Source organism: Trematomus bernacchii, unplaced genomic scaffold (genome assembly GCF_902827165.1).
Source record: "Trematomus bernacchii unplaced genomic scaffold, fTreBer1.1, whole genome shotgun sequence".
Taxonomy (NCBI): domain Eukaryota; kingdom Metazoa; phylum Chordata; class Actinopteri; order Perciformes; family Nototheniidae; genus Trematomus; species Trematomus bernacchii.
Window position 1 is genome coordinate 7585109 of NW_022987342.1, and position 17549 is coordinate 7602657.

General features: G+C 39.9%; 2 protein-coding genes across 12 annotated transcripts in view; both read right to left on the reverse strand.

The window, feature by feature from the left end:
* The window catches only part of LOC117481598 (E3 ubiquitin/ISG15 ligase TRIM25-like), a 30269-nt gene that overhangs the window by 11150 nt on the left and 1570 nt on the right, over nucleotides 1–17549 (reverse strand). For all 11 annotated transcript variants that reach the window (XM_034129426.1, XM_034129417.1, XM_034129404.1 and 8 more), the window contains exons 3-6: nucleotides 4533–5164; nucleotides 3372–3467; nucleotides 2910–3143; nucleotides 1625–1793 (exon numbers count right to left, since the gene is read on the reverse strand). In XM_034129426.1, coding sequence (XP_033985317.1) covers nucleotides 1625–1793; nucleotides 2910–3143; nucleotides 3372–3467; nucleotides 4533–5135 — 1102 coding nt within the window. In that variant the 5' untranslated portion in view covers nucleotides 5136–5164. The remainder of the gene's footprint in view (nucleotides 1–1624; nucleotides 1794–2909; nucleotides 3144–3371; nucleotides 3468–4532; nucleotides 5165–17549) is intronic.
* Nucleotides 9903–16612, reverse strand: LOC117481673 (E3 ubiquitin/ISG15 ligase TRIM25-like). The gene is made up of 6 exons (XM_034129468.1): nucleotides 16363–16612; nucleotides 15747–15920; nucleotides 12639–12698; nucleotides 11862–11999; nucleotides 11468–11527; nucleotides 9903–11381 (listed from the first exon to the last, which is right to left on the reverse strand). Exons 2-6 carry the CDS (start codon nucleotides 15829–15831, stop codon nucleotides 10849–10851), a joined length of 876 nt encoding a protein of 291 aa, XP_033985359.1. The 5' UTR covers nucleotides 15832–15920; nucleotides 16363–16612; the 3' UTR covers nucleotides 9903–10848.

Below are 17549 nucleotides of genomic sequence, written 5' to 3' on the forward strand. Positions count from 1 at the left end.
TGTTTTCAGGAGGTTATTATTTTTTTTATAAAACGTTCCTGTGAAAAAAAAAAAATCTGATGTCACCATATTTTCCTTTTGAAAAAAACAAACAAGCACGTAATTCATGATAAGCTGTAAGCAGATATTGCATGTTTGCGGTGGCATGTGTGAGTTCCCAGCTAGAAATGTTTGTTACCATTCGTTGTTCTAGGAATGTTTTCAGCGGGACGTTTTATTTTGGTTCCCAGAATGTTCTTCTGAAAGGTAGGATAACGTTCTTTAAAAATATTCTTGAAATGTTTGGTGATAACCTTAAGATGTTTTTGATAACATTGTTCGAACATTATACCCCAAGTGTTTTTGTTGTTTATGCACATATCTCTATTGTCATATGGATCGAATAACACTTAGAAAACCAAAGACAGACATATAGAAGAACGGACCGACTATCACTGCCCGTCCCTGAAACCCCTGTTAGTGTTTGTATGTGTTTCTACTGTGTGTCTCTCTCTCTGCCTGCTGGTCTGCTCGACACGGCTGGGAGCAATCTCCAATCAACCACACCTGCAACCTGCTCATCAGCCACACTATGAAAGCCTGCAGCCTGCACTCATTCCCTGCCGGATTGTTGCCGTGAACGGTTTGTTGCGTGCCGCTCTAGCTTTTTGCCAGCATATTCTTTGACAACTTTGCCTGCTTTTGCCTCACACTCATTTTTATGTCTCTCCCAGGAGGAATCCAAGGCCTTACACACTCCCAAGACCAGCCAGGCCTCTCCACCCACCCTGGAACAACTGCTTCCCACTGCTGCCATAACCAACCTCCACTCCCAGCTCCCCTTTTCTAATAAACAAATGTTACTTTCACCAGCTGATTCCAATTCATCCTTTTACGTGTTAATAGTCAAATTCCAATAGTTAAGTAAACTATCAAAATCATCCTAATGACCACAGTGGTCAGTCCACTTACCCAGGAATTTTGAGTTGAACAATTACAGGAATATTATGTCTTTATGTTCTAATAATGTAAAAATATTTTAGTAAATTGTTACCACAGAACATTTGCATAATGTTTTAAACATAAAGCATGTTATCCTTCTCTAAAATAATAACATTCTGGCAACATAAAAAAATCTAACTTGCAGCTGAAAACGTTTTAAGAACAGTAGGGCATAATGTTCTAACGTTATCAAAAACATTTTAAGAATGTTTTTAGAGAACGTTATCCTACCTTTCAGAAGAACGTTCTGGGAACCAAAAGAAAACTTCCCGCTGAAAACATTCCTAGAACAATGAATGTAACATTCTCAGAATGTTTTTAGAACAAAACATTTCTAGCTGGGCCAGTGCTTTCTGGTGCTAAGGCATAAACTGTTTTTCATCCATGAATGAACAAAATAAAATAATAGGGTGAATTGTCCAGTAGTGTGTGAGATGCAGACAGACAGATACACAAACACATACGTCTCCCTACTGGCATACGCCTGGCAGAGACAAGACATTGGAGTTAAATTCCAGTATCTCACAACACAAGCTCTCCAGACGCCCATGTTATGTTTTGCAACAAAAGTTGGCTTTATCATTATCCCATTATGCACCTCAAAATGTTAAATCTCCCATTAAAAGTTTAACTGCACATTCACCCGGTTTGCGTATCAGCAGTCTGTCCTCAACAGGCGGTTTAAACATCTCTGTCAGGTGCTCCTTCAGGTCTGCACAAAAGGCCTGCATGGCTTTCACCTTCTTAGAATCCAGGTTGATTTGAGGGGTGTAAGGGTCAAAGGTTGCAGCCTTTGGCAGGTTGAATGAAGCCTGGAGGCAGAAGAACAAACTGTTTTTATGCAATACATTGGAAATAAGCTTTTTTATTTTCTATTGTGTATCTATTATGAGTGGAATACTGTCATTTAAAAAAAATATATAAGGTTGTGATTTTAAATATAACATTATTAACACTATTAAACAGACAGCGTGATTAGCTTATCTAAAGCCAGTTGAGTAGCACTTGAAATGTTTTGGCTCTATGAAACCTGATGTACTTCTGTTTTCTTCAAGTTTGTATCTTCCTGGTCGAATGCACTTAATGTAAGTCGCTTTCGATAAAAGCGTCAGCTAAATGCAATGTAATGTAATGTAATGTAGTGTCTTTGTAGGCTGTTTAAAGGTGGGATAGGTAAGTTTGAGAAACCGTCTCGAGATACACTTTTTGTTATATTCCATGGAATGCTCTTAACATCCTGATAGCAATGAATATATTAAATGCTATATAAAAATCCATAAAAAAATGTCATCTGTGGAAGCCGTAGTGCTGTAAAAAGCACGACCAATTATTTTAGCCGGCCCGGCTAAAATAATTGGATGGCCTACCTGCCTGTCAGCCTTCCATCTGTGCACAAACTTATCTCGTGCCCTCATTGGTCATGTGCGCGTTCGTGTGTGTTGGAGGAGGGGCTCTGTAAGGAAGTGGCAGATTTTTTCCGGCTGTGTATTTTCAAATTCTAGCGATCTCAAGCTGGTTTCTCCAAAATTACCTACCCTACCTTTAAAGGATAAGTTCAATTATTTTAAGTACATATTAACGCTTGATTTTTACACCCGTTATTTTTAGGATTTTGGCAGAGTAACTTCATGTCTTTGAGTGTATGCTACTCACAAACCTCATGAATTTGCAAGCAAGTTCTTCTGTTTGGGATTATAATGTTCCCATTTTTGGAAGTACAGTTTCCATGCAAGCAATAGGGAATGTTGTACTAAAAAGACACATTGATTTAAAAGAAGCCCTGTCATGCTTTTTTGGGTTTTCGCTGTAGTGCGTTATATGTTTTTGTGTGCATGTAAATGGTCTGCAAAGGCTAAAATCCCTGTGTTCCCTCCAGAGGGAGTTTCTCTCGCACACACTCATGAAACTGTGCGGATTGATTGACTCACCTGTAGGAAGGCAAGAGTCTGGGACTGACTCAGCAGACTGTGGATGTCTTCTTTAGCTTTACTCATATGAACAACGTTCTCATTGAACTTCTTTGAGAGACCCTTAAGCTTAGTCTGACCACTCTGCAGCTCGCAGTCAACAGCATTCAGAGCTTCACTCTCCTCTCGGGCAAACATATCCCGGATCTGCTGATACTCAGCTGCCACGGCCTTCTTCCTGTTGGTCGCTGAGTCCTACAAGAGAATCAGAACACATCAGTAGGCAAAAGGAAAAAAGTAAATACAGGGGTTAGAGAAAATGACAGTTCTACCACACAAAGCAACATCTCAGTGTTATGGTTTGCAAATGAACAATAATCACTTGTTAATGTTTTCCTTTATTCACTCTTCTTCTTTCAAGAAACTATTTTTTTGGAATTCATAAGAATTATAAATAATGAAATGTCAAGTATCCAGGACTACCTTTAGCTTGTCCTCCATGTCACCAATATGCGAAATAACTCTCTCGTTCTTCGTTATTTTCTCGTCCAGGATAGCCAACTTGCCTCTCAGGTCGGACTATAAAACAGAGAAACAGGACACATTCAGTTCATTCGGGAAAGTATTATTAAGATTATTTTGTAAATTTAAACCTGTAACATTACTTGTCAAATCTCAGCATTGTGTGGTATGGCATATAACGTTTTAATGCAGTGCAGGGGTCTCCAACACCTCGATCGCGAGCTACCGGTAGCAAGCCCTCTATAGCCCCCACTTTACAAATATGTTTTTTTTTAATTATTTTTTTAACGCAAGCCATCATCGCCACGGAGGCCTCTGTGAGCGAGCGAGACAGAGAGCGAGAGAGCACACCTTTATCTATTTAATATAGTTGTAAAAAATAAAGTAATAAATCATTCCAATGTGTACTATAGGACAGTAAAAAAACAAAAAACAGTTTAAAAGGGGAGTGATTAGTAAAATATGCATAAATAAAAAGAAAGAATGCTAACTAGGTAACATAAGATAAGAATAAATCAGTTTAAATGATTTGTTATTGGTTGTGATCATATTCTAAAGATTTTTTGGATTATTGAAAAGTATACAGCTCTCTTTCATCTGAGTGTTGAGAGCTGTATCCATAAATTAATTTTGCTCTCAAAGTGCACCAGATTGATGCTTTTAACTTCAACATTTAAAAAAACATCTTTCCAGGGGTGCATGCCCCCGGACCCCCCCAGAGGATGTGAGGTCCACCCCCAGATAAAGCAGGTTAAAATAATTAATTTGCATACATTTTCTTTTAGTAAACACTGAAAACGGGTCCCACAGACCCAAACAGCACACAAAGGTTAAAGGTAAGCATATAATAATGAGTAATGAAACAAATACCAATAACTGTATTGCATTGTTTTCTTACGCGCAATTACTTCATACTGTTTTTGTCTTTTTCGTCCTGCGTTTATTGTGCCCCCCTCAGAAAATAACTGGCCCCAGCCTGGCCCCCCCCAGTCAAATTGGTCTAGAACCGCCACTGATGCAGTGAGCACAAAAACAAACAATAATCTATCTTCCATATATTTGGGGAGAATACCCCTTCAAACGAAGCCAAGCAGCTGCTGGCTCCTGCACAAACACACACACCTCTTTCAGGTTCCTCTGCTCCTCCGGGGACATAAAGGAGCAGCCTTTGTGGACCTGCTGGAGGCAGAGGCTGCAGATGGGACGGGAATGCTGGCTGCAGAAGAGCTCCATCAGCTTGTGGTGGTCCGGGCAGATGCGCTCGGACAGGTCGCCGACAGGCTCACTCAGCTGGTGGACTCTAAATCTTGGGTTTTCCCGGTGAGGCCGCAGGTGCTCCTCGCAGAAAGAGGCCATGCAGGTGAGGCAGGTCTGCGCCGCTTCTGCTTCCATACATGTATCACAGCGTATGACATCCTGGCTCTCGGCTTGGCTGTCCTCTGCTGTCCCCAGGTCGGCCTCGCTCTTGGTCGTCCGCAGGTTGAAGGTCTCCACGAGGGTGCTGAGGACCGTGTTTTTCTTCAGCTCCGGTTTGATGGGGAAGTGGGTCCGACACTGAGGACAGCTGTAGGAGTCCTTCCAGCTGGCGAGGAGGCAGTCCTGGCAGAAGTTGTGTCCGCAGGGGATGGTCACCGGGCAGTCAAAGGGACACAGACAGATGCTGCAGCTCAGCTCTTCCTCCAGACTCAACAGAGAAAACGGACTCTGGTCCATCGCCGCCATCATGAAACTCCAGTGGGCTGGGCTCTGAGCTGCGAGGGAGAAACGAAACTTAACTTTTCTATTTCAGGAAAACCAAGTGGCCTAATAGAGTTTTTTCCACACCAACATGATGTTCTTAGTGGCGTTTCTACAGTCTGTCTATGCAAACATTTCCAGGGGGCCCTTCCAACAACAGATTCATCAACATAATTATTATTTATTTAAATAATCTGACATTGACAAAAAAAAGTACAGAATCAGAAAAAAAATACTCCTTGTTTGTAAGAAGATTTTTCAAAATATAAAAAACACACATTATATGTATACAAATAAAACAATTACAACCTAAATATATCGTTAAAGTTGTAACATTGTAAAAAAACATCAAGCTTTCACTGCTCAAACAACTCTCAACATACAATCGATCATCTCACAATATTCCTGTTATAGAAATAAATGTGTAAACCAAGAAACACATAATATGTATCTTAACAGGTCGTATGTCTATACACTACATTTACCCCAACCAGAGGTCGCGTTAACCGAATATTTTCCGTCTATGACGTTTTTTTTTTAACAATGACGGAAAAATCTGAAAGCCGTCCGTCATTTTGACAGATTAGATCAAACTCAGAACAGCACCAAAGTTTCCCCGCAGCGGGGCTCCGGTGTTATGCCATGTTATTATGCATGCCCTCCCAAAAGGAAATGATATAGTTTCCAAACCTAATTTTGCCGAACAGATCATTGAAATGTCTGTGAGTACTTGCTTTACGCTGCGCGCGCTCCTGCGAGGTGCAGTGGGCATGCATAACACGGCGCTAACAGTTCACAAGCGAGTGTGCCTCCTCCGGTAGAGTAGTGTACAGGCCGACGGGTTATAATGGATTTTGACGGAAATGTTACGATCCTGTCCGTCAAAATGACGGGCAGCGAAAAAGTCTAGCGCAACCTCTGACCCCAACATACCTTCTCCGCTGGTGCAGCTAACTAAGCTCTCTGGGAAACATTCAGGCAATATAGTGTGTGTTATCTCTCTGATAAGAGGGAGAAACTCATGACTTCTGACGAAGCAAATCTCTCTCTCTCTCTCTCTCTCTCTCTCTCTCTCTCTCTCTCTCTCTCTCTCTCTCTCTCTCTCTCTCTCTCTCTCTCTCTCTCTCTGACCACTTTAAGCCCACAGAAATGATTATAACGTGATTAATACATAATGTAAACTGTAATTAAGATGCACAACTGATCTACCCCACTCCAATTCAGAGGTTAAATTGACTTTTACTCCACTATATTTAATACCTTTAGTTACTGTGCAGATTTGGATTAATGGTGTGACATATAATCAACTCTTAAATCAGACTTTAGTTCCACCTGGAGTAAATTCACAAGCTACCCTGCAGTATTCAAAGTCATTCAAACTAGCTGCACCTTTACCAGCTTTGATAACACTTCAATGACCAATAATTATTAAACATATCATATTATTCTGAGATGGACCAATCTGCACAATGACTACTTTTACTTTTGGTACCTTAAGTGTATTTGATGCCAATACTTTTCTACTTAAGCTTACATTACGTAACATTTTGACTGCAGGACTTTTACTTGTAACAGAGTATTCCTACATTCTGGTACTTCTCCTTTTACTGAAGTACAAGATCTGAGTATTTCTCCCACCTCTGGCCTACTTTTAGCCCAAACATTATTGCATATTTAGTATCACCTAATTAAAGAGGGCATATTTGATAGTGTGTATTGCATAATGTCTAGCGATGAACAACATCATAATAATAATAATTATTATAACTTAAATGTATTCATAAACCCAAGGACGCTTGTACAGAGGGAACAACAACACACAACAGAACATGCTGGGACTACACAGATGCATGGAGAACAGTCTGGAGTCTGATGATGGAAGAGATTGTGACGGGATGTATGGGTGGAGGAGATCCGTGAGGTACTGAGGGGAAATGGCATGGAGGGACTTGTAGGGGATGAGCAGGAGTTTATAGGTGATGCAGGACTTGACCTGGAGCCAGTCGAGGTGACGGAGGGTAGGGCTGATGTGCTGCCGAGGCTTGGCATACGGTATAACATGAAATTAATAAAGTGGTCTAAAGTGTGCCTGCAATATTCTAGGCTCAATCTATGCAGTAAAACAAATCCCACTTTTTGATTAATACCTTTCTTTTTCAAATAAACTTAAAAAACAACAGTTGCAGCTTATTAGTGTTACCGATCTTATATGTGGTCTCTACTCATTTAGTAAAGTCACACAGTGACTACTCTTTAGGATTGGGTCAGTCTCTATATTGAAATGCTTTGAAGAGCACTGACCAAATAAACAAGGAGAATGTTGTACTGAGCATATCTTTTTGATTTGGGAGGAATCCTGATTTTTTTCCCCGCAAGCAATTCATTGCAAACACCACAAAGACATATAAAGATAATAGCCGTTGATTTCAAGCCATTTAAAAAAATACATACAAGTCCTAATGAATGGATGAGCGTAGGCGGCTATGTTTCATGAATCAAACTAATTCTAAGTGGGATGTGTGTGTCTGAAAGTCTCTCAAATAAATCAATACAGTAAGTCACCTGAGATGTTATTGATAGCAAATCTAGCACCAATTTTATAAGACATTAGGGCATCAATGGCTCATTTAAATGACATTAAAGAGGGTTTTACTATATGGTACACTATTTCAGGTATCCTAATATATAATTTGAAGGCCTAGAGTTTCTTTTAATGGCCATGGCATTGTTACAATGTTATTGCAAGCCAATGATGCAAAGATAAAAATGTATATTGCTTTTAAAAATGGCTTTTCATTAGGCTGAATTGCAACTAGTTGCTAGCTGCGTGATGCCTCTACTTCTGAATAGATGAGAACGAGCAGGAAAAGCATGTTTAATGTGATTCCCAAATGTTCATCAGATTAAGAGTAACACTGACATTTTGAGGATCAAATATAGTTTTCAAGTTTCCCGTGAGGACAATATATAAATGTAATCTCTCTGCATCTGAACGGCCCACAGATGTCTGTAGATATCGATTCTATCACTTATTGGTAAGAAATAACAAAGGGAGAATTTCCCAAAATCTAGTGCTCTTTTAACCACCAGTGTCTTCGCAAAAAGAAAAGAAACGTTTTTGATAGAGCACACTTTATTAATAAGAAGCATTGGTTTATTTATTTAGAGATTGATTTAATGTAAAAGAGCCATAATCACTGGAATTTTAAGATAATGGCAAACACCTGAAAACAACCACCGTACATTAAGCATTACACAAAGGTTGGTTTGGTTTGACAGTTCAAGTGTTATACAACCCTCGACCATATATGATGCTAAGAACAATGAACACAGTTTCAGTAAATGCACGGCAAACAAACAAAATGATCATCACGTCACAGGAGTCTGCGGAGCTGTGTCCCAAACCACAGCTCTTCATTGTGTTGACTTGTGTTAACAGAAAACAGCAGATTTCATTATACAGGTTCAGACTTTACATGCAATGATGTACTGTTCCTTCACACAATAGCATGGAGCCTAATAATAACACTGTACCTGAAGTGCATTGCCTGAAACGAATCTGAGATATTTGAACTTATCCAACCATTAAGACTCAAAACTGAGATCACGTCCAAACCTTTACCAGCTTTTCAGCAAAATCATCAAGACATTTTTTTTTTTTTTTTTCTGAACCGCTAAAACCTGTGAGCTTATTAGAACAGAGAACTGTGTTCAAACGGCTAAGTTCACCGTGAACGTACCACCGCATGTTGTGTAGACAGATCTCTACTGCTAGACACCCATACAGTTTGTTGTTTCACACGATTTAGCACCTGCAAGATGAGCACCATCGCGGGACATCATCATCTTACAAGCCGGGGTAAACTTTGTATCACACAACAAATAATTAACCCCTGTGAAACTATACAGCTAACTAGCTTCATACCACCTTACACAAAGCCAACAGACCAGGCTGATGGCTTGTTAGTTTAATGTGCCCACCATAGATGTGAAATTGTATATCAATGTACATCTATGGAGTAAAGGATGCAAGAACGACACCCGTTTCCTTTCCCTCAATTATTTCCTCTCACGTCACCAATAAAAGGTAAAATCCCATAAAAACAATCAAAAGGAAAGATTCATCAAAACTTGATGGAACTTGTCTATTTGACTTTAATTCACATCAGCCGAAAAAAAGTCAGAGAGTTGAGGAAGTGACGCTTTAGAGCTGGGCGATAACGATATATGCACTTTTCTTGATAAACAAAATGTCAATACATGGTCAGTAGGGAAGCGATGCCACGGTTGAGGAAACCTTTTCCACCGGTTAATAAACTGGAGACATAACCTGTGTTATTGACTACACCGGAGATATAACAAGAAAAGATTGTTGAAGATTCTGATACTTTTATGTTGAATGGCTGTCGGGCACATCATTTAATCAGCATTTGTAAAAACACTGTAACACCGCTAATGCCAACTACTGCGAAAGTCTACTGCATTGTACTCTGCTCTCGCACATGGAACAGCCAATCACATCGCAGAAACTAATTATGTTCTAGCCAATCAACTTGCAACCTTACAGTGGCGTAAATTAGCAATTGAAAGTTAGGGAGAAGGGTTTTAATATAAAAACTGAACAATCATGAGAAAAAACCCTCCAATATTCTCATATTATAAGAGGCATTAACTTGCGGGAACAATTCAGTTTCTTTTGCAAATGTATACCTGTATAGTATCAAAGAACATTGGCGTTTTTTTCTCTAACTTAATCTCTATCATAATTATTAGCATTTTTTTAAAGTAGTCTGAAATGCACAAGCCATTAAACACGGATGGTTGATTATTGATTTTGGATCAAAAGGTAAAACGATTTAGAGACTAAGAAATCTTTTAAAGGTCATCAGAATGAAAAACAAATAACTTGATCAAATGTTTTGCCATATCGCCCAGCCCTATAACCTTAAGAGCTTCACTTCAATGCACTCCAAAACGATCGTACATTTTCCACATGCGGACATATGAAAACACTGTACTGACACATGCTGGAGCGTGACGTAATAATTCACTTCTTTATCCAGTCACAGTCACAATACAGGAGAAAGACTAGCACACACATGCTGTACGGTAAGAGTACAGTGCGCGTTCTTCTTATAATCCTAATAACAGAAGTCATATCGATGCTCAGGTGTGTTCAAACCGCCTGGGATGCAGTTTATAGACTGGAAAACACAAAGCATGTTGCTTTTTACGTGTTTAGAAAAGCCGTCTTAATCGTTTTTGGTCACATAACCAAAAATTCAGCTGCTGTAAATCACAGCTAGCATAGCTAACGACAACAGCGATGGCGCTATCGTTTGCATCCGAGTCCATTTAAGTTTAGAAGATAAGGACTGTGTGCTGACATTTTCAGACAAACACATTTGAGTTATTCCTTCATTTTCTTTGTTAAAGCCAAGCTAAATCAGCGAGCACTAATAGTGGGGATAATCAAGTTTCACCTGACACACTCCAACAGCACAAAGAACCATTTAGTTGCAACTTCAACTTCAAAAAGGCAACATTGATTTTGACTAAATGTTAGCTGGAGGTGGGTTAACAGGGAATGTCTTAATAAGTGAACAAAGCAGTGTATTATATTCCATTATTATGAGTGTATTTAGAAGAAAAGGCTGTGTATTACGAGTGTGCCCGCATGCCAATTCTGTGCATATGCTCCTCATGCCTGAAGCTTGCACACAGAAATGGACGAGCCACTTGAGAAAATCCAGAAAGCTGGACACACAGCTTGGGCAAAGGGGAACACAAAGGTGTGGAAGGGATACGCCCTGTCTGCCACGTTATAGAACGTAGCAGTGCCCTCGTCACAATCCAACAGCACGCCTACGCGCTTTGGATTGGGATTGACCAGCACGGTCTCATTGCTGTTGTGCCAAGCGGACAGCTTGACGTTGAACCACTCGATACACCAGGACTGGTCGTTGCGGCCCAGTCGACTGGTGGGACCTTTGCGGTCAATGCTTCTGTAAGCCAAGCCTACGCCAATGAAGTTGTTGCAGCTCAGTCGCACTTCCCAGTAGTGGCGGCCTCGAGAGAAACTCTGACGAGCGAGCACCTGGGAGCAGACCGAGAAGCGTTCAGGGCAGTCGGGATAGTCTGTGTGTTCATCTGACACCGAGGCCTTAGTGAAGCCCTCACTCAGAGCGATGCGTTTGTGGGCCGTCTTTGGATCCAAAGTGAGAACTGTACCATCTGGTAGGGACAAAAATCAACATTTTCACAACAAACTTTGTTGATACTATAATAGGGGATGATGCCTCCAACAATCATACACTTACATTTCAAAAGTTCGGTTCTTTTTTCAGCAGATGTTATGCTTGGTGGAATGTCCGACATTTCTGCAACAGAAGACACCAAATTAATTTGTCTTCAGGCTAAGGGAACAAAACAAAGAAAACAATTGAAAAGAGCATCTTAAAAAATGGCATCTCCAACGATTACCATTTAGGTCTGTTCACAGGTGTTGAGGACGACTAGTGAATGCATAGGTGGACACGTTTAAAAAAAGAAGGCAGACTGGCTAATTTCCTGTTTGCAATTTAGGTGGAAGGTTTTGAGAACATTTGTAGAATAAAATCATCTAGTGCAGCTGAATCGATTTGAGTTTTTCTTACTCCAAAAGATGTTGTCATAGTAAATCAGTGGAGCACTCTTTTATTGAATGGCTTCTACCTGGTTTATTAAAATAAGGTGGAGGAGTACTGCTTCTGGGTTGGATTATCCCACCTAAGAGGTCCAAGAGGTTTTCTGTTGAGCGTTCTTCATTCTTTTGTCCAATATTGTCTTTTGCAGCTTTGAGAGGTTTTGGTTCTGAAGATAAAAAAAGATAGTACATTTGTTATTTAACTGCAGTAATCATTCTGAAGAGCTGTCAAAGGGATATTTCTGATGTTTTGAAACAGGGTTTGTATAAAAGGTACAGGAGAAAAAGGTCAGAACACCCCAGTCTGAAGAAACATACAGTATATTGAACTGCTGTGGACAGTGGCAGCAGCGAAATCTATTTTAGCCATCTAAAAAATAAATAAAACGTGTCTGTCTCGAAGCTGGGGACGTGCCAACAGCCATCTACTGTATGTTACGTACTGACTATAGAGAAATAAAACTTGCCTTCACTTCAAAACTATCCCTTTAAGTCTTATTCAATTGCAAATCAACATGCACAATTAAAACATACTTCTTACACTAAACAACAAACAAGTACAAGCACATCACACACGTTTTCTCTCATTGATATAAATGGGGTGGACAAAATATTAATAACAGGTCTCAGTAGGACACATTAAGAGTTCAATAGCACCAAAACTACCACATCCAAAATGACGTTAAGTTGAATCAACACCTCCTTAAAAAAAACGGAATATTATAACTTTCATAAAAAGGTAGAATTTGTTGCGAATAAACTTGAGTGTTATCCATATGTGGGACCAAATATAGACACTTTCTTACTTTCAGACTTCTCCTTTGGGCCTGCTTTGTGTTGAGAACCTGGACCTGTCCGTTGCGGCTCTGAGAGAGGGAGAAACAAAAGAAAAGGAACATGTTATACTAATAATAATAATACATTTGATTTATATAGCACACTTTAAAAACAACGTCACCTCAAGGTGCTTCACAAAGCTATAAGGAGAAAATAATAAAAATAAATAGAATAAAAATATATCAGATACTAGAGCCAGATGCAATCCTCAAAAGCCCCTTGTTGTTTTCAAAACATACATCATAAGGCAAGTGAGAACAATTAATTCTGGTGATCCATTTTTTTAAAGTCTTATCTTAAAAAGGGGTCTTATTATGCTCATTTTCAGTTTAAAATGTGTATTTTTTGCCTCTACTGTGACATGTTTACATGCTTTAATGTTCAAACAGCTCTTTATTTTTTAAGTGTGTCAGAGAGAAATGTTTTCTCAATATAGAAAAAAAAAGTTATTTAGAAAGCTGATCTTGTATTTGACTCTTAGAAATGAGATCACTCAAATTAATTCACCTTGTGATAGTTGAACATACCTGACCACCAAACAATTAGCACCAACTTGAGGAATATCTTGAAAGAGTCGCATCATTTATTTGATTTTTCTTTCTATTCTTGTATATTTTGTAGTTTTGTTTTATTGTAAAATGCCTTTTATGCTGCTGTAACAACAACAATTTCCCAATTTGGGATCAATAAAGTACTATCTATCTATCTATCTATTAAACTGACGTTATATTAACCTCCGCTACACAGTGTATTTTGCTTTAATAAAAAATGTGGATCACAAAAAAAAAGGGTTATTTTGCGATTTGGCAAATCTGAGTCTGCTGTTGACTCGTGCATGAGGACGAGTCTGCTGGATCTCCGGATCTGCTGCAATATGGCTACGGCTCTGAGTCCGCACGAGTCTGCTCTGCTGTGTGTTGCACAGTGAGTCAGGATTTGCGAATCTACGAGTCTGCTGTTGACTCGTGCATAATATAGCGCGGGAGCCGGGTGCTGGAGGAGGGGCTATGCTTGTGCACATGACGAGTATGGATTGCTGGATCTGCTATGCTATTACGGTTAGGAGCCGTCGGCTCCTGAGTCCCCACGAGTCTGCAGGAAGTTTCACTGATCCGCGTCCCCTCCCCTGAGCCAAACGATCACTTCTGGCAGCTATCCTACTTGCTAAAGGGTAGGTAGATGGACTGGGGTACGTTGTAATGTGATTTTACATGTTATAAAGAGAGTAGCGAGTGACGCAATTTATAGTTTTAATTTGTACGTCACACCATGTGTGGGACTCAAGGACTCGGGTTAATGGAGAGGGGAGACTCGTCATGACCAGCTCATTTCTAGGATCCGGGTTAATCAGGGTTCTTACACCTTTTCCAAAGTCAAATTCAAGCACTTTTCAAGCATTTTCAAGGTGCATTTTCAAGCTTTTCAAGCATCTTACAGCTGTTGTAAATTACATATTTATATACACATACTTATAGTCAAATGATTATTTCCCTACCTCACATTAAATCAGATGTTCTTTATGCTATAAACAACCAAATGTGTGTTTCATAATAGCATTCTACATGAGGATGAAAAATAAAAAATGTTAGAAAAGAAAACTAAGTTTAATATTTCAAAATGAGTGACCCATCTGTACGTAGACTGGGCATCCCATATAACCTGGCTGAGCCAATATAAAACAATCAGCCAAATAACTTTTCAATACATTATTGATTACTATTTTTGAGGTACTTTTAGGTTGGCAGTAAACACAAGTCAGAGGTAAATGGTGTACTTTGACTCCACTACATGTATTTAATACCTTTAGTTACTTTACAGATGTGGATGAATGATGTGAAATATAATCAAGTGTTAAATCAGACTTTAGTTCCACCTGGAGTAAATTCACAAGCTACCCTGCAGTATACAAAGTCATTCAAACTAGCTGCAACTTTACCAGCTTTGAGAACACTTTCATGATCAATCATTATAAAACATATCATATACAATTATTAGGGATGCTCCGATCGCCAATTTTGGGGCCGATCGCCGGAATCAGCATCAGCCGATACCGCTCTCTTTTCCTCTCTCCCCCTCTCTCTCTCTCCTGACAGCCCGTCAGTATCTCCTGCAACTCACTGATCCAGTAATGAGCGACCCGACAGTGAAAAATAAATATATTTATAACTAGTTTAGCTTGTTCCAGAGGTAGATAAAATAGCTAAGTGTGTTAGGTCTAACTCTTAATGTGTGTTCTGCTCCGCTCACCGGTCCGTCACAGCGGGTGGAGCTGCAGGATTTCTGCTTCACACACACGTTGCATACCGCTATTTTATTGTCACTTTCGGACACTTAAAATACTGCCAGACTAGTGAAGCCATTTTGGCGAGCTTGTTTTGCCGCGCACAGAGAAAAGTGTCATGTATTTTACATGCAACGATAGCCTAATCTAAAATGCTCAACTATGGCGTACCTTTCGTGTGGTGTGTGGCTCGTCAGCGCAGACTCTCGCATCGTTATTGTTGCACACTTTGCAGGAGGCTACTCTTGGGCTTCGCTTGACCCTCGTCTTAGCCATGGCTTGTATTTGTCTTCTGCTAGCCAACGCTCGTTGAAACGGCAACCTCCTGGCATACTGTCATCTATCACTCTCATCAGAATGCCCAGGTCACACACGTAACAAAAACACTTGCCGGTCACGCGCATTGCGCGGGAAGGCCGGAGCGGAGCTGTTTTATGTAAAAGCGAAGCAATTAAGCGCGCTCCGACTTCTTTATTTTCTTTTAATCTAAAAAGCGAAGTAAAGCATTTACAATTTCAAGCACTTTATCCCAAATTCAAGCACCATTCCCAAAATTCAAGCACTTTTCAAACCTTGAAAACACCTCGTACAATTTCAAGCATTTTCAAGGATTTCCAGCACCCGTACGCACCCTGTTAATGAACCGGATGAATCAGGACTCGCCCATCTCTACTGCACTAGCATCTTTTAAAAGATTCTGATGGCAGATGTTTTAAAGAGCTACGATATTGATTAAGATTGGTGGTGTGCTGTTCGACCTCTGCGAGTACAATGGTACAATTTAAACCTTTCTTACTTGTCTTTTGTCCTGCCATAAAATGGGGATCCCTGTTGTAGCCTGGTTGATGCTGGGGTGCATTGGGGTGTGGATGTGACCCCATGTAAACTGGCTGGTATAATGACTCGATGAGTGGACGACCTGGACTGTGGGAGCTGGGGGGCCTTTTCTGCTTTGGAGGATTGTTGAATTCTGAAAGAGAGAAGGTAAAATAAGAAGACATTTTGTGCACTCGTACGCGTTGTATCACAAAATGCAAAAGCACATATTTGCCATACACAGATATTTAAAACGTTATTTTATCAAAACTACAGTATTGTGTAGGATCTATATATGAAAATGATTGGGATGTTATATTATTTTGTTTAGATTCTTCATGCAGTATTATTTTTGAACACTTGTTCGAGGCGATTAGCTGCACAGGGTCTGTTCTTACCAGACACGGCAGATGCCAACAGCTACAGACGATAACAGCTACTACAAATGGATATAGGAACACCTAAATTGCCGTTGCAATCGTGAAGCAAATATTCACATATAGCATTTTTCAGCGACTTCAAAGCTGTGCAGACGTGAGTTTATCATACACATTGGCCGATATTGTATTATAGGTTAAAAGCAGAGATTAACATACCAGATTTGGGATGAGGTCCAGTGCTTTCCGTTGCTGAGCCATAAACAGTTTTTCATCCATGAATGAAAAAAAAATAATAATAGGATGAATTGTCCAGTAGTGTGTGAGATGCAGACAGACACATACACAAACACATAAGTCTCCCTACTGGCATACGCCTGGCAGAGACAAGACATTGGAGTTAAATTCCAGTATCTCACAACACAAGCTCTCCAGACGCCCATGTTATGTTTTGCAACAAAAGTTGGCTTTATCATTATCCCATTATGCACCTCAAAATGTTAAATCTCCCATTAAAAGTTTAACTGCACATTCACCCGGTTTGCGTATCAGCAGTCTGTCCTCAACAGGCGGTTTAAACATCTCTGTCAGGTGCTCCTTCAGGTCTGCACAAAAGGCCTGCGTGGCTTTCACCTTCTTAGAATCCAGGTTGATTTGAGGGGTGTAAGGGTCAAAGGTTGCAGCCTTTGGCAGGTTGAATGAAGCCTGGAGGCAGAAGAACAAACTGTTTTCTTAACGCAACAAGATGTTATGCAATACATTGGAAATACGCTTTTTTATTTTCTATTGTGTATCTATGAGTGGAATACTGTCATTTAAAAAAAAAGATAAAAGGTTGTGATTTTAAATATAACATTATAAACACTATTAAACAGACAGCGTGATTAGTGTCTTTGTAGGCTGTATAAAGGATAAAGTCAATTATTTGCAGATTGATTGACTCACCTGTAGGAAGGCAAGAGTCTGGGACTGACTCAGCAGACTGTGGATGTCTTCTTTAGCTTTACTCATATGAACAACGTTCTCATTGAACTTCTTTGAGAGACCCTTAAGCTTAGTCTGACCACTCTGCAGCTCGCAGTCAACAGCATTCAGAGCTTCACTCTCCTCTCGGGCCAACATATCCCGGATCTGCTGATACTCAGCTGCCACGGCCTTCTTCCTGTTGGTCGCTGAGTCCTACAAGAGAATCAGAACACATCAGTAGGCAAAAGGAAAAAAGTAAATACAGGGGTTAGAGAAAATGACAGTTCTACCACACAAAGCAACATCTCAGTGTTATGGTTTGCAAATGAACAATAATCACTTGTTAATGTTTTCCTTTATTCACTCTTCTTCTTTCAAGAAACTATTTTTTTGGAATTCATAAGGATTATAAATAATGAAATGTCAAGTATCCAGGACTA